This window comes from Rhinatrema bivittatum, chromosome 8 (genome assembly GCF_901001135.1).
Source record: "Rhinatrema bivittatum chromosome 8, aRhiBiv1.1, whole genome shotgun sequence".
Lineage (NCBI taxonomy): Eukaryota > Metazoa > Chordata > Amphibia > Gymnophiona > Rhinatrematidae > Rhinatrema > Rhinatrema bivittatum.
This window is the reverse complement of record NC_042622.1, coordinates 167,051,130-167,074,695: the sequence shown is the minus strand read 5'-3', so window position 1 is coordinate 167,074,695 and position 23,566 is coordinate 167,051,130. Positions and strand designations below refer to the sequence as shown.

Here is a 23,566-nt window from a genome sequence, read left to right as displayed (position 1 = left end):
AGCGGCCGGACTCCTAAGGGCTCCTCCCGGGGGAGTGCCGGTCTCCAGGGCGAAGATTCTTCTTTCACCAGGGTCCGACGTCAGCCATCCTCCCAGTGGGTATCGAGTCCTTGGTCGCATAGGACTCCACCATAGTCCAGTATCTCCGCCTGCTCCGGGTCTCCGAACCGCCTCCTGGTTGGGACGCTTGCTGTGGGCCCTCACAGCACTCCATCCTCTGTCCCAACCGGCCCAAGGGTCCACGAGCGTAACAATAACCTACAAATCTGAGTTCTATGTAAACCGGCATGATGTGTTTCACGAATGTCGGTAAATAAAAGTTAATAAATAAATAAATAAATAAATCTGCTTATTATACTGCCCCCCCTAGCCTTCTAGAACTAAACATCTCCCCACTAATCAAATTCCTAACAACGCACCTAAAAATTTCAAAACCCACCATCGCTCTAGGCGATTTCAACCTACATATGGACTCAAACCATTATCAAATAACTGCCAAACACTATTAGACATTATGACAGCACTAGGTTTCACACTAACTACTAATGAGCCAACCCATAAAGCTGGACACTCACTTGACCTTTCTTTTATCAACCAAAAATACTTAGAACACATTAATACAGACTACACACAGATCCCATGGTCGGATCACTTCCTCATACAATCCACTGTCAAAGTCACAGAACAACAGGCAACAATAAAAAGTGAACCCTATGAATTCAAATATCGCCCACCTTTTAACATAGAAACCCTAAAAGACAAATTAGAAGTAAAACTAACAAATATGGATTACACCAACTGCCACTCCACAATTACATCATGGATGCAAACCACTAAAAAAGTAGCTGATGAGATAAACCCAATAAAAAACATCAAAATAAAAGAAACCAGAGAAACAAAACAATGGCATAATGAAAAGATAAAGGAAACCAAAAGAACCCTGAGAAAAAAAGAAAAAGAATGGAGGAAAACCAAAACACATGAAAACCTAACTAGATACAGAAAACACCTGGCCTACTATAAACAAATAATCCTCGATGCAAAGAAACAATACTACAGTACTAAAATAGAAAAATTTGCTAATAACCCAAGAACACTATTCAGCATTGTAAAAAATCTCACCAATGATAAAACTGATACCCCCAAAAACTTACCAGAAAATAGATGTGATGAAATAGCTACTTTCTTTAATGAAAAAATTATGAACCTAAAAAACAAGATTCCTAACACAACCAAACAAAACATTATAATGCAAAAAAGGGATGTTAATCAATGGACAGAATTTGTTGAAATCACAGAACTAGAAGTCAAAACCATGCTAAAAAGAATAAACCCCGCCCCACATGCAGTAGACACTATACCAACCATGGACATAAAGAAAGTAGCCAACACAGTATCCCCAATACTAACAAAGATTATCAATCTATCATTAACAGAAGGTACCTTGCCAGACTCACTAAAAGGGGCAATTGTAAAACCGATTTTAAAGAAAAAAAACAGTGATCCAAACATTCTGAACAATTATAGGCCAGTATCAAACTTACCACTAATTGCAAAACTAATAGAAAAAGCCATACAAAAACAACTTGCTGAGCACTTAGAGAATAACAATATCCTATATCCATCACAGCTTGGTTTTCGCAAAAACTACAGCACAGAAACCCTACTACTTGCCCTTACTGATAACATCATGAGAGGCTTTCACAGCGGTAAGCGGTACATACTGATGATGCTCAACCTATCAGCAGCATTTGATACCGTAAATCATAACATACTACTAAATCGCACCCTTCCCCCCGGCAGCCCTCCGCGCCGACCACGAGGCACCTAGCCGTGACCCAAGGCGCCGCCCTCAGCCCTCCTCCGGGCTGGAAGCAGCCAATAAAAAGAGAGAAACCACCCGCCAATAACAGCAGGGCCAGGAGCCCTTTAAATCCACCGCGGCGACGAAAAAACAGTCCCTTCTGCTTACCTGCTCCTGCGGGACCGAACTGCTCCAGAGGGACCGACCGTGCGAGGCCTGCGCAGCCGGCGCCGAGACCCACCGGGGTAAGGCCTTGATCGCACCCTTCCCCCCGGCAGCCCTCCGCGCCGACCACGAGGCACCTAGCCGTGACCCAAGGCGCCGCCCTCAGCCCTCCTCCGGGCTGGAAGCAGCCAATAAAAAGAGAGAAACCACCCGCCAATAACAGCAGGGCCAGGAGCCCTTTAAATACACCGCAGCATCTAGGCGTCGCACGCCGAGCGTCGCACGCCGAAGGAGCACGACAAAGGGGCTAGCCCCTTTGTGCGCCCCTTCGGGCAGCCCAGTAGAGCAGCCCAGAAGCCAGGTCCCTTTCCCAGCCTGCCCACAAGGTAAGACCAACACAGCCTCCTCAGTCTGAGAAGACCTCGCCCTATCAACGGATTCATCCCTCTTGCTGCCTGACGTGAGCTGCCACAGATCCTCGCTGATACTTCCACCCTTATCCTGATACTTCTAGCCTTGAGGGCCCCCTGTCCACTGACTACACGCCCGCTTATCCTTCCACCACAATGCTCCCACTTAATATCCCCATCATTCACAACCAAAGGTGGAGAGCACCTAAGCTCCCCACACCCCACCATAACCGACAACAGAGAATCAGGCCCATCATGCTGACACCCATAACCCAATGTCTAGGCCTGGCACTTTTCTCAATCACACTGTTCAACGCTCAATCCATATCTAAGAAAACTACCTTACTCAATGACTTCCTATCTGACTCAAAACCTGATATCTGTGCCATCACAGAAACATGGTTAAAACCCACCGACATAGCCCTAATTAACCAGCTGCCTATCCAGACTTACGACATACTGTCCATACCCAGACATAAAAAACGAGGAGGAGGCCTTCTTCTAGCAGCCAAGAAATTGCTAGGTCTGACACTGCAGACATCCAACTCCATAGCAAATATTGAATTTGCACTTTTCAACTCTAAACATTTGATCATTGCACTAATCTACGCTCCCCCCCGGACTTCTTGAATCAGACCCCTCCCCTATCATAGAACTAACAGCAAAACACCTAAACTCTGGAAAACCAGCCATCCTGATGGGAGACTTCAACCTCCATGTAGATGTCCAACCTCTTTCCCCCAACTGCAATACTCTTCTCTCCTCCCTCAACCATATGGGCTTCAGACAAATTGTAAAAGAACCCACCCACAAAGCGGGTCATACTTTAGACCTTATCTTTATAAACGAAGGTTTGTCATCTCACTCCACCCCTACCTGCACTGCGGTACCTTGGTCCGACCACAGAATCATCTCTTCTATGATAGAGATCTATGAGCCGCCTCACCAAACAAATCAATCTATCACCATTTCGATTAGAAAACAATGCTCAGGAGATCTTCTCAGCAAACACCTGACTAAGGAACTAAGGAACCTGGACCTTACGGACACCAACTCAGCAACATCCTCATGGATCAATATCTCTAACAAGGTCGCCGATCAAGTGTGTCCAAAAAAAACAAAATCCATCAACCCGGACAAAGACAACAGAAAACCCTGGTTCACCACAGAGCTGAAGTCTCGCAAACAGGAGCTTAGATGCAAGGAAAACCAATGGCGAAAAAACCCAACTACTACAACACTCCTCAACTACAAATCATGCCTTAACACATACAGAAACGAAATCAACAAAACCAAGAAAGAATTCTTCTCCAAAAAAATTCACCACTTCTCATTCGACTCAAGAGCCCTCTTCGCCTATGTCTCAGCCCTTACTAAACCTCCTGGACAGAGCATCCCTGATGACCAAGCTCTCAAAAAAGCCAATGAACTAGCCAACTTCTTTGACAACAAAATCACCACACTCGTAGCCCCTCTCAAAGGGACATCTCCACACACAAGCCTCACAAGCAACCACAATTCGCAAACATATATAGCACCCGTTCTTCAACCCAACACACATACAGCAGAACTCGAATCTCTGGAACCCACATCCACCTTAGAAATAGCAAACATCCTTAAGAAGCTAAAACCATCTTCTCACCCTCTAGATCATATCCCATCAAACCTGCTGAGTTCCATCCCTGACACCATAGCCAAGCCAATGGCAGATATCATTAACCGTTCACTCGCCCAAGGCCAAGTTCCCAACCAACTCAAGTTGGCAATACTCAAACCGCTCCTCAAAAAACCCAACCTTCCCACCACAGATCCCGCTAACTACAGACCTATAGCAAACCTTCCAATGTTAGCTAAAATTATGGAGAAAGTCGTCAACCGACAACTATCTGAATTCCTAGAAGACAACAATATCATCTCCAATAACCAATTTGGATTCCGGAAGAAAAAGAACACCGAATCGCTATTAGCCACACTAGCGGACACCATTATCTTCAATCTTGAAAAAGGCCAACCTTGCCTCCTCGCACTTCTGGATCTTTCCGCAGCGTTCGACACCGTGAATCACTCTAGCCTACTACAACGTCTAACAGACATCGGCATCACAGGAGCAGCCTTCAACTGGTTTAAATCCTTCCTGGAGAACAGAACATTTAAAGTCAAGATAAACAACGAAGAGTCTCATCCCATTCAAGCCAAAATGGGGGTACCACAGGGCTCCTCACTCTCCCCCACCCTCTTCAACATTTATCTTCTCCCACTCTGTCAACTTCTTACCAACCTCAAGCTTACCCACTTCCTATACGCGGATGATATACAAATTCTCATCCCCATAACAGACACCCTACACAAGACCATGAACTACTGGAATAAATGCCTCTCAACCATCAACGAGCTTCTAACCAGCCTCAACCTGGTCCTAAATACTAACAAAACGGAAATCCTAATAATAGCACCGGAACTATTTACACCTAGCTCCAGCAACTCTCCAGACACATCAGGATACACCACCTCACCTCAAGTCAGAGATCTGGGTGTACTCCTAGACAACAGACTCAGCCTCAGTAAATTCGTAAACAACACCACAAAAGAATGCTTCTTTAAATTACAAGTTTTAAAGAAACTAAAGCCACTTCTACGCTACAGAGATTTCCGCACAGTACTCCAAGCCATCATTCTCCCGAAGTTGGACTACTGCAATTCACTCCTGCTGGGACTTCCCGCCTGCTCCACAAAACCCCTACAGATGGTCTTAAATGCCACAGCAAGAATTCTCACCAATGCCAAAAAAAAAAGACCACATCACCCCGATCCTCCAACACCTCCATTGGCTTCCCATCAAATACAGGATACAGTTTAAAACCAGCATGATGATTCATAAGGCCCTACATAACATCTCCCCACTCAACCTAACATTCCAGCTCCAACTACACACTTCTAAAAAGCCGACGAGAAGGGCATATCAAAACAGATTGATCACCCAACCCGCAAAATCCTCCCTGAGAAAACGCGCTTTATCCACAGCGGGCCCGTCACTCTGGAACTCACTACCTCCAGACCTCCGCCTCGAGCCATGCCATAACACTTTTAAGGTGAAACTCAAGACTTGGCTCTTCCTTCAAGCATTCCCAGAGAGCTAAGAACAAGATATAATCAACCTACTGTCCTATAGCATTAATGCAATGTTTAGTTTACACTATTTATTATTGGCCTTATTTATATGTTTCATAGGTGAACTTAGTTTGTTTTTTCGACTTATTATATAGCAATCGTTTGAAATGTTCTATGTAAATCGTTTGATATGTTCCATGTAAACCGCCACACGGCGGTAGTTATTTCAGTTACCTGTGAACCGGAGTGATATGTATTTTATACAGGAACTTCCGGTATATAAAAACCAAAAATAAATAAATAAATAAATAAATAAATAGATTAGAAGAAATAGGATTAAGTAACAAAACAATCAAATGGTTCCAATCATACTTAGATAACAGATACTACCAAGTACAGATAAAGGACGTAAGGTCAAATAAAATAAACCTTCAGCCACCCTATTCAACATATACTTACTACCATTATGTCACCTACTGGCGGGTCTAAGCATCACACATTACATTTATGCTGATGATATTCAGTTAATCTTACCCATTGATGACACAATTGAAAAGACACTGAACACAGCAAACATGTATCTGGATATCATCAAACAATTACTGAACCAGATGAAATTAGTGATTAACATAGAGAAAACAGAATTCCTATTACTGGAACGCAAAAACATTGAATTCACCCAAAACCGTATCACACTCAAAAACAACCAATTAAACTCTCAGAAAAAGTGAGAAACCTCGGAGTAATAATTGACACTGAACTTAACCTAAAACAACACATATCGCTAAAAGTAAGGGAAGAATATGCCAAACTCATGACCCTTAGAAGACTAAAACCCCTACTTACAACAAATAACTTCCGATCAGTGCTACAAGCTCTAATTTTCGCTAGCAATGCCTACTGTAATTCCCTCCTACTTGTATTACCACACACAACAATCAGACCACTCCAAATAATGCAGAATACGGCTGCCAGAATTCTGACTGGTAAAAATAAAAGAGACCACATCACTGAAACCCTAATAGAATTACACTGGTTACCCATCGAGCAAAGAATACATTACAAAACCCTATGTACCATACATAAATTAATACATAACGAAAAAGCCGAATGGCTGAATTCAGCCCTTCGCCTACACTTCCCTAACAGAAACCTAAGATCAGCAAATAAAGCCTTACTGACCATCCCCTCAATTAAAACAGCTAAACTAACCCAAGTAAGGGAAAGAGCGCTTTCCTTAGCAGGTCCTATGCTATGGAATGCCATGCCTGTCGAGATCCGCTTACAAACAGACATCAAAACCTTCAGAAAACACTTGAAAACATGGTTATTTAAACAAGCTTACAACAATGAGAAAGGAGAGTAGTATACAGGGATAAAGGGAAAAAAAACCAAAAAACGATCTGCAGATCATGCACACTACCCCAAACTACACGCGTATATATTCTACTTTTATTTTTTAAATATGTTTGCTCTCAATTTTAAAAATATGATACAATAAAGAATGGACATGATAGAATATGAAAACACTTACAATTATGAGTAATTATAAACGAGCTATGTTACCGTAAAGTCTTGGCACTTGTTTAGTGATAGATTTTATCTGTTTTCCAATATTAATATTGGTGCCTTCCTGTAAACCGTTATGATGGTACCTAACTTAATGACGGTATAGAAAAGTTTTAAAATAAATAAATAAATAAATTGGAGAGGGATACCACTGAAGTATCTAGGGGTGAATGACGTGATTGGGAGAGGGATACCATTGAAGTCTCTAGTGGTGAATTACATGATTGGATAGGGATACCATTGAAGTCTCTAGGGGTGAATGATGTGATTGGGAGAGTGATACCACTGAAGTCTCTAGGGGTGAATGACGTGATTGGGAGAGGGATACCACTGAAGTCTGTAGAGGTGAATGATGTGATTGGGAAAGGAATACCACTGAAGTCTTTAGGGGTGAATGATGTGCGTCGGAGAAGGATCATATGGTTGAGAAATAGATATGTTTCAAGATTTTGATGATGAATAACATAGTTGGGAGAGGGATGATGTGGTTGGAAGGCTTATGCAGTTAAAATCTCTGGAGGGGAAAGCTCTGTTTTCGAGGATGGCTGCCTTCCTATGAAGTTGTCATCATTGTAATCACAGGGGGACTTCTCAGGACTGTTGTATGCTCCTGATTTAAGATACTGAAACAGATCAAAACAGACCATCAAAACTGGGATAAATTCTGGAAAAAATTACACAAAGGTCCACATATGTCAATCGGATTTATGAGAATACCTACAGAAAGATTGTTGAATTAGTACAAGTTTGAAACTTGTGAGCAGTGGTGCCAATTATCAAAGCTGAAGATGTAAACATCTTATTGCAATAAGTTTGAAAAGTTAAGAAATAAAATATCTGACATAAAGAAAAGTAGAGCAAAAAGAAACAGCAGAGTCAAAAAAAGGGTAAGTTGATATTTATGATTCCAGCTACTTTTGAGAAAATTGATCAGGCAGGAAGAAGACTGGAAAGTTGACGACCATCCAGTCCTTTTGGATGGGATTGTGAGGAGGAAAGACTTGAGTGCAGGGTAGCATCACCTTCTACCCCTTCCTCTGTGAACATTTTCAATGTGGAGCCTCTGGCCAAGGCTCCTGGGGATCGCTGTTTCATAGGACATTATATTTTTTACACTGGTCCCCTCCATGCAGGGGAGGTTCTATAATGAGGCAGGGTGAGGCGGCCGCTTCAGCCGGCAAGATTTGGAGGCGGCAAAATTGCCCGGAAACCTTCCTGCCCCAGCCGCCTCACCCTTCATTCAGGCAACTCTGGCGGCAGGAAAGCCTGCAGTGCAGGCAGCATGGAGCAGCGACATGCTGGCGGGGTTCCCACTCCCTTCCAGCAAAAGAAAGGTCCTGCGGCGGCACGGAGTTGTGACATGCTGGCAGGGTTCCCACTCCCTGCCAGCAAAAGGATGGTCCAGTGGCAGTGGTGTACTAAGGAGGGGATGTGGTCCATCCCAGGTGCCAGCCAGGAAGTCGGCGGCTACGAGCAGAGCCCATCCTACTCGTGGCAGAAGAATTGGGAGGCCTCCAGGTTGTGAGTGGTGGAAGCAGGGCCAGTGGAAGCTATGGGTCTGGAGCCAGCAAATGCAAAGCCTTTTTTTCTTCCTGCCTGCGTGGCTCGGGAGAGGAAAACATAGAAATGACAGCAAAAGAAGACCAAACGGCCCATCCAGTCTGCCCAGCAAGCTTCGCACTTTTTTTCTTCACATTCTTATCTGTTTCTCTTGGCTCTTAGTAACCTTTTAGTTCTATTTCCCTTCCACCCCCACCATTAATGTAGAGAGCAGTGTTGGAACTGCATCTAAGTGAAATATCTAGCTTAATTAGTTAAGGGTAGTAACTGCCGCAATAAGCAAGCTACACCCATGCTTGTTTATCCAGACTATGTAATTCAGTCCTTGTTGGTTGTTGTCTGTATAAAGATCCACTTTTCATCATTCCCCCTGCCGTTGAAGCAGAGAGCTATGCTGGATATGCGTGAAGTAAGGAAGTGGTGGGTCAGCGCGGGCAGGAAAAAGGAAAGGTCATGCAGTCGCGTCCCGAAGCAGAAGTGAGATCAGTGCCTGTTCCTGGTCGCACAAAGAGGCAGCATCAGCATCTGCACATGGAGCAGCAACAGCGCTGCCCTCCCATCCCCACAGCAAGTGCAGGAAGCAGAGCTGCACCAGCTCCTGTGCAGCCTCAGGAAAAACGAAGAGACCCCCATCTGTCACGGGGGCTGAAGGAGGAAGCTGCTGCTGCACTTCTGATGGGGAGCGGGGCTGGAAGTGAGAGAGTATGTTTATGACTATGTGTGTGTGTGTGTATGTCTGTCTGGGAGCGAGGGAGGGTGCATGCTTGTGTGTGAGAGAGGGAGCCTGTGTGAAGGAGAGGGGAACTGGAGATCACTGGGGAGTAGGAGGGGTGGAGAAATGCCCCGGGGGGGGGGGGGGGGAGGGGATGGAGAAGTGAATCTGAGGAGGAGGGTATGCCAAAGAACGTATCCATCCCGGGTGCCAAATACTTTAGGTACACTACTGTCCAGTGGCCAAAGAAGAGTCACTGCGGTGCCACCAGCATTTTCCTTGCAGCCGGTGGCAGGAAAGGGTCTGAGGTGCCGCCAGTGTTTTCCCTGCAGCCAGAGAAATGATCTGAAATGTGTCTGTGAAAGAAACTTGCCCTGTGAGAGTGAGTGCCTGTGTGTGAGAGAGACTTTGTGAATGTGTATGAGAGGGTGTGTATGTGTGTGTATATGAAAGGGCAGGTGTGTGTGTATGGCTTTATGAGAGGGTATGTGTATGGGGGTGAGTGTGTGCGTGCATGTGTGTATGAGAGGGTGGTGTGTGCGTATATGTGTGTGTATGAGAGGGTGGTGAGGTGTGCGTATGTATGTATGTGTATATGAGAGGGTAGTGCTGGGGGTGTGTATATGTATATATGAGACGGTAATGGTGTGTGTGTGTATATGAGAGGGTGATGGTGTATGTGTGTATGTATATATATATATATGAGAGGGTGGTGGGGTGTGTGTGTGTGTATATATATATAAGAGGGTGGCGTGCATGTGTGTATGAGAGGGTATTGGGGGTGGTGTGTGCATATATATGTGTGTATGAGGGTGGTGGGGTGTGCATATGTATGTATGTGTATATATGAAGGTAGTGCTGGGGGTGTGTATGTATGTGTATATATGAGAGGGTGATGGTGTGTGTGTGTGTGTGTATATGAGAGGGTGGTGGGTGTGTGTCTGTGTATGAGAGGGTGGTGGGGGATGTGTATGTATATGTATATATATATATATATTTGAGAGGTTGGTGGGGATGTATGTGTGTGTATATATGAGAGGATATGTGTGTGCATGTTTGTATGTGTGTGTGTGTGTGTGAATGTATGCATCTTTGAGGGAGAGTGCCCTCGCACATGTATGTGCGTGTGTGAGAGTACCTGTATATATGTATGTGAGAAAGGTTAAAGTCTGTGCACCTTTCTCCAATCTATGACAATCTCAGGAGGACTGGAAATCTAAAGTTCCCAGGTATGGAGAGTGGGAGGTTTTTTTTATCCTTGTTAGCTTTAATTATTGGATGTGAAGTATCTGCTGTTTTGAAATATTTTACTAGTGTTTGGTAATATTTTAAACATTTTTATATGTGTTTTTAATTGGCTGAATTTATCAGCAGATGTGGCATTTTTTTTTATTGGCATGTTTAATGTTTTATATTTCTTGATTGTGTTTGTATTGCTTATAGAGTTTGGCTTCTTGTGATTTCCAGTTCAGTTTTTGTCTGCACATTTCAATTTATATTTCATGATCTCTTTATTCTGTATTTGGTGAGAGTCTATCTGTGTTCTCCTTGTATGACTGAAGCTTTAGGTATTCTGCTAGCATATAGTTTCGGTGAGGGATTTACAACAACCTAGCTTTAATCTATTTTCTTAATAGGAGGAGTATTGGTGTTTAGGGCCTGAAATAATATTTGCAGTATGGCTTTTTCATAGGTTGGGTGCTGGCAATTAAGATATGAAAGGCTTACTATACTGGAATTGTACTTCAGTTTATTCCTGGCTTTCTGTGGGCCAAATACACACCCAGTGCACTTTACCATATTCCTAATACCATATGGGATCCAGTAAACCGCCTTGATTACTATGAGAAAGCCGAGCAGCCAGCGTCCACGAGGAGGACGCTGGCTGCTCGTCTTGCCTGGCTCCACCCCTTAGAAGTGCACGTGCGTGTCTCTCTGTCTGATTTAAAGGGGCCGAGGCGGGAAACCTTGGTCCGGCCCCCAGAGACTCATCATCAGCTGGGGACTATTTAAGGAAGTCCCAGCTCACCTCTGCTTTGCCTTGCAACGAGGTTCGCTCCCTGGAGTACCTAGTTGCTGTCCCTGTTGTCCTGTTCCAGCTTGTTCCTGCTTGCCCTGTTCCAGCTTGCTCGTCTTCCTGGCTCCTGACTTTGGCTCATCCTCTGGTATCCTACTTCGCTGTCTGTCTTGATTCCTGGCTTGTCTCTGGTCTCTGCTGTCTGCCGCCTGCCCTGACTCCTGGTCTGTTCCACGTCCTGCCTGACTGCTGCCTGCCTCGATCCAGACTTCTCCTTATATACTCCTTCCGGGAGACCTCGCCTAAGTCCAAGGGGCTCGGGTCCTCAAGGGCTCCTCCTGGGGGGGACCTTGGGCTTCCACTGGTGACCCATCGCTTCACGACTTCTGGACAACTCTTTGGATTCTCGTCTTCAGGTGACCGCACATAAGTCCAAGCGGCTCGGATCTGCAAGGGCTCCTCCCAGGGGGATCTCGGGCTTCCAGTGGTGAAGATTCGGTTGGTCTCCTGACTTGATCCGCCTCCCGGCTACGACTTCCGCTGTGTGCCTTCATCATCCTTAGCTGGCTCATAACAGTTGAGGCAAAAGGAACCCTCCTTGGGTATGAGGAAATAGATGGAATAACGCCCCGTATTTTCCTGGGGTATAGGTACTGGAATTATAGCCCTCAAATTGAGAAACCTTATCAGGGTAGATTCCACTTCCAGCTTCTTGTACTGGTAGTGGCAAGGAGACATCATTAATATGTCCTGAGAAATGCTGCAAAATTCCAGAGAGTATTCTTGTTGTATGATATCCAGTTCCCATTTGTCCGATGTGATCTCAACCCATCACTGGTAGAAGAGGGATAGTCGATCCCCTATCTCCTCATCCCATGGATGGGTCGATAAAACTTCATTGGGAAGTTCAGGCCGAACCTAAACCTGAACCAGCCCCTCTTTTTTGTTGTCGATTGCGAAAGGTCTGAGATCTTCCCGAGGACTGAGATGTCTGAAATGACAGTTCCTATAGGGCTGAAAGCACTGGGAGCCCCTGGCCTGACACCTTATAGGCAAGGGGCGCTGTGGCCTCCTTCTCTTATCTTCTGGTAGCCAAAGCACTGGAGATTCACCCCACTTACTGGCCAGCTTTTCCAATTTGCTTCCGAATAGGAGGAATCCCTTAAAGGGCATCTTTGTGAGGTTTGCCTTAGACGTTGCGTCCACTGACCAATTTCACAGCCATAGTTGTCTTCTGGCCGCCACCACTGAGGCCACTCCTCTGGCCAAGGTACAGATTAGGTCAGAGCCCATGTCTACTAAAAAGGCAGCAGCAGGCTCCATAGCCTCTCTGGAATGCACCCCTGAGTTATCTGCCTTTCTCAAGAGAAGGAGGCACAAATGAGTAACTAGGACACAACAGGAAGCAATCTGTAGTGCATTGCTGTCATGTCAAAGGCATTTTTAAGGATGGACTCCGACCGCCTATCATGTGATCCTTTAAGGCTGCTCCTCTCTCCACTGGGATAGTTGTTCGCTTTGAAATGGCGCAGACCAGGGTGTTCACTTTGGGGAAACGCAGGTGTTCTCTGGCCTTCGGGTCCATTGGGTACAGGGCTTCCAATGCCTGATCTCCTTTAAAACTGGCTTCCGGGGCATCCCATTACATGTCAATCAACTCCTGGATGGCTTCCAGCATTGTAAAATAGCAAGAGGCTTTCCATAGAGACACCAGAATGGGATTCTTCTTTGGTTTTGTCATAAGAGTCCGTGCCAGGAACTGCCAGAGTCTTAAGGGTCTGGGAAACCAGTGCCGGCAGTTCGTCTCTATGGAAAAACCGTAACATGGTCCAATATGGCTCCAAGCCTGGAGGGATTTCCCCATCCTCCAATGAATCTGCATCCCCTTCATCGTCCGTGGTGTCTGGGGCCCTGTCAGAGAATCCCTTGGTGAGACGAGGCATGTCCTGGAGCCTGCTGATAGGGCTGGCAGAGCGAGGCTTTCCCGGCTGGAGTTTGGTCTGGACAGAGGCAGGAGAGACAGACTGCACCTGTACGAAGGCTTGAATTCCTTGAAAAAAATTCTACCCAAGGAAAGACTGCTGAGTCCATACCCAGCCCAGGAGGAACTGGGGTCAGTGCAGCTGAATTCCTCCCGAGGTGAACGCAGCTGTTATTATTTGTGATAATTGTGGGTGGATCCTTGGGCCGGTGGCAGATGACCATGCCCACAGGGGTAGATCCCTAGAGGGACCACCGGTCAGGCTCAGAGTTGGGAGACTGACACACACTAGTTCTTTTATTAAACTGTTTTAGAGAACCACCAGAGGTGGCAGTAGTGAGCTGGAAGAGCCCGGCTGGGCTGAAGTCCCTCAGGCACTGGAACAGCGATCCCAGGATGGCTGAGCTGTAGAGAAACTGAGATAGTGAGTAGGCAGAGTATGCAGAGTTCAGGAACAGAACCTTGATGGCAACACTCACACAATAATCTCTTGGAACAGCCCAGGAGCTGGAATAAAGTAGGCCCTCGAGGAGCGAGTACCTGGTTGCAGGGAAAGCTCTGAGAGAGAGATGGTAACTCACTGGTGTTGTAGGCAGCGGTGACTTCCTGGCAGAAGTTATATTCAGTAGCAGGTCCGGGAACGTGGGCCCTCGAGGAGCGAATACCGGTTCCAGACTGCGACCTGAAAAGCACGAGAGAGAGCGAGGCCCCCGAGGAGCGGGTCCCCTGGTAAAGTCCGAGGAGGCAGAGTAGCAAGGTAAGCGGAGAGCGAATCTCATCCGCAGCGATACCTGGAGGAAGCTAGGTAGGAAACCCTTTGCTAACTCGATTAGCTAGCAAAACAAGAGACCTTAAATATCTGGCAATGATGCCATCTCAGGGGGACGCCCCTAAGCTGGTACTTGAGTCAGGGCCGCACCACGTGCGCGCCCTTAGGCCTCAGGAGAACATGGCGGAAGGCAGCGTCTAGCCGGTCCGGGAACACCGGAGGAGGTCAGCAAAATGAAGCCGCGGCAGCCAAACTTCCATCAACCAAAGAGGGAGTCGCCAAAGAGGTAAGGTGGGCAGAGTGGAGACGTTGGGCAGCGACGGTCGCAACAGCAGCCCCGGGATTACTCAGATCCGGGGAGCTACCGGATAAGATCGTGGTTGACCATCTTCTGAATGGAAGGAACCAGGCTTGGAAAGGTTCTGGGAGTCCAACCCTCCCTGGGCTTCCTCACAGTGCTGACACAGGAAGGACTCCAGGTCAGACTATGTAGCCCTAATATGGCAGGCAGCACAAAGAGAGTGTCGCGTGTGCTTCTCTGCTGCTGGAGCCATAATCAATGGTAACTTGTGCGTACAGCCGGCTAGCGCCTGAAATCCAGCGCACACAGATCCGGTCCCATGAGTAAGTAGAAGCATATATATGCGCAAATGTATGCACAGACCTATGTGCATGCGTATGCATGATGTTAGGTGCACAGCATGTGCGCAGGGCCAGCACCGCACTGCACGTACCGACAGTCTATGGAGGGCAATGAAGATGCACAACACCGTGCGCAAAATGGCGCCACCGTGGCCTGCCACGTGGAGTATCCACCGAGCCTATAGCGGGGCCTAGCCCATTGGGGGGGGGGGGGGGGGAGAGTCGCTCAACCTGCTTGGAAGCCCCCTTCCCTTACCCCAATGGGATCGGGAATGTCGTCGGTGTGGCGCACCGAGCAAGAATACCAGAGGAAGGCTTACCGAAGCCCCTCCACTTCTCTGAAACGAACAGAATTCCTTTCTCTCTTTACTTACCTGGGCTCAGCGTTTACCGGCTGAGTACAGAGACTGTTTCCGGCTGCAGGGGGAGAGGGCATAGGCCATCACTGCCGCACTAGGCTTCCTGCATCCACTGCCTTTCAGCTGCTTGAGCAGCAAAGTCCACACCTCTGAGGGATCTCGGAAATCACCTCAGGAATTCTCAACTGGGGAAGGGACCTTTAGGTATCACCGCAGGACAGAGGGGCTCAATCTTTCTCCAATTTAAAGGTAAATTTTCCTCTTCTAAAGAGTACTGCAATCCCATTATACCACCAATGCTGGTGTAGGGAAAACACGTCCACATCTGCTAGGAGACGGAGAGATACTGGAGGGCTGAGGTCACTGCAGGGATGTATCTAGGGTGATGTCAGTTTTGAAACCTGACTCCGGCTCCACCTGCTGGCAGGGGAGCCTAAACCCATTGGTCCTGAGTCCATCTGGCTACACACTAGGAAAGTGTGTTTTTTGCAGTGTATGCCTATATAATATACATGTAAGTGATATTTTTACATCAGAAGATTGTACTTTGAATGTCTATTTTCCATATGCAGTCTGCCTTTTTAGGCTGGGAAAGTTATTACATTTTAAAATGGAAAAGAATGCATAAGTTTTAATTTTGTGGGGTGGGGAGGAGAGGGAAGGGAAGGGAAGGAGGAATGAAAGGCTGTAAAGTTTCTCTAGGGCATCTAATACCCTTGATCAGCCCTAAGAGAGAGTGTGTCACACACACAGACTCCCACCATTCAGTAACCTCTCACACCTCCAGGGGGCAGTTGCTGGAGAAGGGTGGGAGGCAGGCAATAGCAAATGGAGGAGTCCTATTTCTAGACCCAGGAAGTGGGGAGGCCTTTGGCTGCCCTGCCCCATTAAACATTTCTCAGACGCCCCTTAATGCGGACACCGAACACTGAGAACAAAAAAAAAATAAAAAAAATCACAGGCCCAAAAACTGAGTGGTTAGAGCAGTGGGCTACAAACAAGGGAAGCCAGAGTTCAGATCCTATTGCCATTCCTTGTGACCTTGGGCAAGTCACTTCACCCTCCATTGCCTTCCCCCTGCCCTGGCCCTTGGTGATTTCACCCGCACCGGGCCATTGGGGGGCGCCATTTCATCCTTCGCCTCAGGCAGCAGATTGCCTTGAGCCGCCCCTGCCTCCACGAGAGAATATTCCTGCTGTGCAGGTGGGGTGAGTCTGGCAGTTGCTCACCCCACCCCCTCACTCTGTTTGTTTACTGATAGTAGCCCTAGTAAATCTAAGGAAAAGGGAAACTGGATATGAAGAAATACTCAAAATGTGTCCATGAACTGAAGAGAGAGGTAGTGCCAGGAATCTCTGACCCAAGCTGCCTCTCCCCTCCCCTTCGGGGCTTTGCTTATTATTACTGCACAAACAGGACTTCCATTTCGTCACAGAAAGGGTTAAAAAGCCCTTTCAAAATCCCACAGCCAATCATCAAGAAGCTGAGCCTTTAAGCAAATAAATTATTTGCTAAGTAACAGAGCAAGAAAAGGATTGTGCTGATGATCAACATGCGATGGGAGCCGACTGAGGTTTGTTCCAACAAGGTAGCTGCAATGCCCTTCTGGGATCTCGCTCTCTGGCTTCTTGGGCTAACTTTTCTGGGTTTGCTGGCAAAGCTGTTGCTGTGGGAGGAAAGTTACATTGCAAAGTTACTGGCCCAGAGATGGAGCCAGGAGGATGGCAGTGGAAAGCAGGAGGCAGATGATACAGATGTGTTTCTTTCCGAGTGGAGAGACCTGCCCGGTGGCTGCCAGCTGATATGCAAACCCTCTGCCCTTGCAAACTGCCTGCTCAGAGTTTTCAGGAAGTTCTTGGACCTGGATCGAGGAGGCTGGCTCTGGAGACGATGGCCCCACGTTCACACTCTGCTCCAGTACGTGCTCCCTGCTGACAGGGAGCTGGAATTTGCTCGGGACTACCTGCAGCTCCTCGATGGAGGCATTGTTGCCTTGGACTGGGTAGTTGGTCCCTGGACGGCTGTGAAAAGCAGAAGGGGCACCAATACTTTCAGTTCCGCGCCAGTTTTGCTGGTTGTTCCCAGCCCCCTGGGATGGCTCACCAGGAATGTGCAGGACTTGTGCTTGCGGGCCCTAGAACAAGGATTTTTTCCTGTCATCTTCCACAGGAGGGGGCAGCATGGCTGCCTGCTCGCCACCCCGAAGTTGCAGCAGTTTGGGGATGCAGCAGATCTGAAGGAGGCAGTGGCTTACATTCAGTTCCGGCATCCTGCCTCCATGCTTTTTGCTGTGAGTGAGGGAGTGGGCTCAGGCTCACTGCTGTCTTACCTGGGAGAATGTGGCTCCTCCAGCTACCTGACTGCTGCCGCCTGCATTTCCCCTGTGTTTCGGTGCCAGGAGTGGTTTGAGGTTGGGTTGCCATGGCCGTACGAGTGGAGTTTGCTGCTGTATCAAAAGATGAGTCTCAGCAGGTATGTGCATCACTTGTCAGACGGCAGGGAGGAAGGGGCATAGAGACAGACTGCAAAGGGTGTTTTTACATTCCAAGTGAAATGTGCCTGGCTGTCCCTCAGCCTACTTCCTTGTACAAACATGCACCACCAGCAGCTAAGCATGACAGGCATACCTTGCCCAGGACAAGACTCAGATGCATTGATTAAAGTTGTGGTTTGAAGCTGAGGATTAGAATAGCAGGGCGAGGTGCACTGGCAGAGCTGTATCTCAGTACTGGAAGAGCAGGAGGTACTGTAGGGGAGAACTGAAGTGCATTGGCAAAGCTGTGTGTGTGTGTGTGTGTCTATGTCAGTACTGGAATAGCAGGGGGTACTATAGGACAGGACTGAGGTGCAATGATGGAGCTAAGTGTGTGGGTCTCAGTACTTAAATAGCAAAAGCTGCTGCAAGGCAGGAGAGAGGTGCATTAGCAGAGCTATGTGTGTGGATCTCACTACTGGAATAGCAGGGCTTCTGCAGGCCTGGAGCAAAGTGCATTAGCAGAACTGTGTGTGAAGTCTCAGTACTGGAATAGCAGGGGGAGCTGCGGGGTAGAAGTGAGGTGCATGGGCAGAGCTGTGTGGGGGTCTCAGTACTGGAATAGCAGGAGGAGCTGCAGGGCAGGAGTGAGGTGCATTGGCAGAGCTGTGTGGGGGTCTCAGTTCTGGAATTTCAGGGGGAGCTGCAGGGCAGGAGTGAGATGCATTAGCAGAGCTGTGTGTGTGAGGGTCTCAGTACTGGAATAGCAGGGGGAACTGCAGGGTAGGAGTGAGGTGCATGGGCAGAACTGTGTGTGTGAGGGTCTCAGTACTAGGATAACAGAGATGTCATGGGGGTAAGAGTGAGTTTATTGTCCATTAAGGCTATCATTAAGTTACACCTTTCTGCTCGTTAGCAAGTTCTATTATTCACTCACATTTGAAGTTTATCTATGTCTGGAAAGAATTTGTTACTTCTGTAACATATTTACCATGAGGTGGGCAGCACATGTGCCACTGCTTCTTTTGAATGGAACCGTTTCTCAGTTTATGCCACTATCTAATGGTCTTGTCAGGCATATCCATGTGTCAAGGAAAATCAGTAGATGCCTTGCACAATCACTGACCCTCTCTCCTGCACCGCTGTGACAAGTTTGGAATGGGACGGGCCAGTACTCTCACAGAATGCAGGCTCTCCATAGCCCTATTAGTCCTGGACTAACATAAGATTTATCCAAACAAATTGGTGTACATGAGCTTCTTAAGACCCAGCGTCTCTTCCCTCTGGCTCTAGTAGAGCCCACAAAAAAACAAAATTAAATAAAATCCACTTATCTCCTTAAGAAATGTCTCTTTTCCTCTTCACTTGCAACATTACAGGTTAGCAGGCCAAACTCTGAGGGGGGGGGGGGGCAGGGGGGTATGATAGAGGTCTACAAAATCATGAAAGGACTCGAACAGGTTAATGTGAAGCAGTTATTTACTTTCTCAGATAATGGAAGGACTAGGTTTAAAAAAAGGTTTGGATAAATTCCTAAAGGAAAAATCCATAAACTGCTAATAATTAATAAGCAATAGTAGCTTGAGATTTGTTTAATGTTTGGGTACTTGCCAGATACTTGTAGCCTGGATTGGCCACTGTTGGAGACAGGATACTGGGTTTAATGGACCCTTGATCTGGCCCAGTATGGCAACTTCTTATGTTTTAAACCCTCTCCCAGGAATGCAAGTGCATTGGATGACACAACCTTCTCTTTTGCTTGTCTCCAATCTCCATCAGGTACACCACAGCCCTGGAAGAAGCAGTAGAGATGAATAACATCTTAAGAAGCAGATCTCTTCGAGAACTTGAGGAGCTAATGTTCTGCTCAACAAGGAAGAATGACACCAGTTGGGATGCATACTGGGAGAAGAACGACCCACTCCGTGATGTGGATGAGGTTGCTGTCCCTGTCCTGTGTATCTGCAGTGCAGACGACCCCATTCGGGGACCCCCTGAGACCACCCTTCCCACAGAACTTTTTAAAAGCAACCCCTATTTCTTTCTTCTCCTGAGCCAGCATGGAGGCCACTGTGGCTTCCTGAACAAAGGCCCCACTGCCTGGAGCCACGAGGTGACCCTAGAGTACTTTAAAGCAGTGACTGAGTTTTTGCGCATAGAGGAGAGGATAAGAGGGTTTCCACGGCGTAGAAGCTCTGTCATGCTTCATCGGCGACGAAGAGGCACCCTGCAGAAACATGAACCCTCCCCATCTTTTGACATGCAAGAAATGTTCAACTGGAAAAGGTCTTACACTCGGTAATATATTATGGGTAGCTCATTTTCCAAGAGGAATGCATCCAGCTGTGATTTGGAGATGCTATGCAGGACCATAAAGGCATGCACAGAGCTGCCTTCACTAGAAACTACAAACCCAGACCAAAGAGAGGTGGCAAATTCATGGTTTGCCAGGCAAGATCCTACTGTATGTCCGTGGAAAGAATTTAAGTCACTGACCCCAGATAGTGTGGAGAATTATCGTATTGCAATCCAATGGACTGGGAGTCTTAAATGGGATTAAAATGCTAACCTACCAGGAAATTGTTACTGTAAATCATTACTAGGACTGGGGGGGGGAGGGGGGGTGGCTGATCATGGCATCAAATCTGAGGGGGCTTCATCAGCAGGGCAGAGCAGTGGGCTCATTGTATGACCACACAGGGTTATGCACTAATGACCAGTACTGGTCAAGACAGAGAACAGCTCTCTGCTTCCTGCCCCAGCTTCCCCCTTCCAGGCAGTATGCAAGAGCAGATAAGGTGTGATCCTGAAGTAAACAAGCACAGTGCAAAACAAGACCAGTCCTCTCCTGCCTCCACCCCATGTCTATCTGCAGCGGGGAGGGGAAGCTGGAGTAGATGGCAGAACGTAGTAGGGTTCCGTTTTTATCTGCATATTTCTAATTTGTGAACCTTTATTCAAATATTTGGTGAGGGTCTGTGTTCTGTGTGTATGACCAAGGCAATTATTTTGCTCGCATGTAGGGTCAATTTAGCCGGTTCTGTAGCAGTCCAGTTTGTTTCCATTTTCCCACTAGGAAGTGCACCGGCATTTTAGGGCCACAGTTGCAGTGTTACCTTTTCAAACAACGTTGTTGCTATTTGAGTGCTGGGAGTTAGTGCTGTTTTGCTATGGCAGGTTTGCTATATACAGTAGGTGCTGACTGTGACTTTTTTAAATAGTTTTATTACTTCACAAAGTGCCTGCTAATGGAGGGTGCTTGTGTCACTTACTGAAATGACATCCTCATCTGAATGGCTTTGTATAGTGAGAAGTAGGGGGAAACATCCCAGTTCAGCCTAGTCAGCCATTTCAGAGATTACTTTTTACCTTCAGCCTTGGTATAAGATCTTGAAAATGATTAGGGGCTGGGAGCTGTATTTTTGGAGAATTAAGGTCAAAGGAGCAGTAGCAAAGAGTGTTTGTCTTATGTGTATTTTGATTGTGTTACTGTACATCATTTTCTATAGTTTTTACTGGTTATGCAGTATATAAATGTTATAAATAAACCAATATAGTATGAATTTGTTAATTGATAAATTTAGGGTTTCTTTTTTTGCAATGTATCCCCCACAAATCACATTCATCAGACAGTGTAACAATTTCTGAAACATATTTGTATTGTATCAAAGCAAAGTTTAATACTTAAAAGTATGATGGCTCATTATATGATTTTACAGGATTGCTCTGGGACGGTGATGACGATGATAATTGTTGAGTTTAATTATCAAAATCTCATGGTAAGGCTTATGAGTCTGAAAGTTCATGGGAGGGGGGGGGGGGGGGGAGCAAGGATGAAGGTTCACCTAGGAGTTTCCAAACGTGTCCTGAGGGACACCCCAGTAGTCAGGATATCTGCACTTTAGAAGCTTGTCAGGGCCGGCTTACAGGCCCCTTACTGATTTTATTTCAGGTCTCTGTAGTTATTGCCACTCCACAAATAGCAAATATTGCTTACCTGTAACAGGTGTTCTCACAGGACAGCAGGATGGTAGTCCTCACATATGGGTGACATCACAGGATGGAGCTCAATCACGGAACACTTCTGTCAAAGTTTCCAGAACTTTGACTGGCCCCTACTGGGCATGCCCAGCATGACACTAACCGTGCAGCCAGCAGGGGTCTCCTTTCAGTCTTGTTAAAAAGCTACAGGTAGTGCCGAAAATAAAATAAGAAAATGTTACGAACCCAACACCACGGGGCGGCGGGTGGGTTTCATGAGGACTAATATCCTGTTGTCCTGTGAGAACACCTGTTACAGGTAAGCAACATTTGCTTTCTCACAGGTCAAGCAGGATGGTAATCCTCACATATGGGTGAGTACCGAGCTGAGGATGTCAGAGTATGCACCAAATGTACCCAAGACGTGCAACAGGCACAACAACTGGGGTGGAATTTGGCCAAGGGCCCTGAACCCTAACGGGCAGGCGGAAGGGTGTTGATACGTCAAGTTGTGAATAGGTTACGCAGGACAGATTGGCCGAAGATGGAATCTTGTCTTCCGGCTTTGTCCAAGCAATAGTGGGCTGTAAAAGTATGGAGAGAACCCCAGGTGGCAGCCCTGCAAATGTCAGGAAGCGGCACCGATCATAGGTGTGCTACTGAAGTCGCCATGGCCCTCACAGTGTGTGCTTTAACACAGTCTTGAAGAGGAATGCCCGCTTGCTGATAGCAGAAGGATATGCAGTTCGCCAACCATGAGGAGAGAGTCTGTTTACCCACAGGCTGCCTCAATTTGATAGGATGGAAAGAGACAAACAATTGAGTGCTTTTCCTGTGGGCAGCTGTACGGTCTAGGTAGAACGCTAGAGCCCGTTTGCAGTCAAGGGTACGCAGAGCCTGCTCTCCTGAATTGGAATGGGGCCTGGGAAAAAAAAGTAGGTAGGATAATGGATTGATTGAGATGAAACTCTGAAACTACCTTAGGTAAGAATTTAGGGTGAGTGCGGAGTACTGCCCGATCCTGCAGAAGTTTAGTGTAAGGCGGGTAAGGTAAGTAGAGCCTGCAATTCACTAACTCTGCGAGCGGAAGTGATTGCCAAAAGGAAAATCACTTTCCATGTGAGATATTGAAGGTCACAGGATTGAAGAGGCTCGAATAGTGGTTTCATGAGCTGACCCAAAACTAGATTGAGGTCCCAAGAAGGGGCCGGAGGACACAGAGGAGGCTTGAGGTGAAGCAAGCCTTTCAAAAAACGTGTTACAAGGGGTTGTACTGATATGGGAACATCCTTGACACATTTATGGAAGGCGGCTATCGCAATGACATGCATCCTGATGGAGGAAGTTTTTAGACCTGACTCTGACAAGTGCCAGAGATAGTCCAGAAACTTCGTGATTGGACAGGTAAAGGGGTCAAGGGATTGAGAAGAGCACCATGACGTGAACCTGGTCCATTTGTAAGAATACGATTTCCTCATGGAAGGCTTCCGTGAAGCAATCAGGACACGGGAAACTGGTTCAGAAAGGTTAAGTGGCTGAAGGCTTAACCTTTCAACATCCATGCTGTCAGGGACAAGGCTTGAAGATTGGGGTGGCATAGGCACCCGTCATTTTGAGTGATTAGAAGCGGGTCCTTTCCCAAGGGAATGTGCCTGCGAATGGAGAGATCCTGATGTATTGGAAACCACATGGCGTGGCCAGTGGGGTGCTATCAGGATCATGGTTCCCTTGTCCTGACCCTAACTTCACGAGAGTCTTCGAGCGAAGTGGAAGTGGAGGGAATGCATATAGACCGGTTGCCCAAGATAGGGAGAATGCGTCTCTTGGCTGATAGTGTTGGCTGCGAGTGAGAGAGCAGAAGTTGTCTACTTTGCGATTTTGAGGTGAAGCAAAGAGGTCTATTTGAGGATAACCCCATTGGTGGAAGATCGAGTTCGCTACTGAGGGGTTGAGAGACCACTCGTGCGATTGAAAGGTGCGACTCAGCTTGTCTGCCAACACATTGTCCACTCCCGG

General features: G+C 46.9%; 1 protein-coding gene across 1 annotated transcript; it reads left to right on the top strand.

Moving 5' to 3' along the window:
- Window positions 1-15,906: 15,906 nt before the first annotated feature.
- ABHD15 (abhydrolase domain containing 15) lies at window positions 15,907-21,135 on the top strand. The gene is made up of 2 exons (XM_029611191.1): window positions 15,907-17,568; window positions 19,349-21,135. The coding sequence occupies exons 1-2, from the start codon at window positions 16,640-16,642 to the stop codon at window positions 19,869-19,871; spliced, it is 1,452 nt and encodes a 483-aa protein (XP_029467051.1). The 5' UTR covers window positions 15,907-16,639; the 3' UTR covers window positions 19,872-21,135.
- Window positions 21,136-23,566: the final 2,431 nt, after the last annotated feature.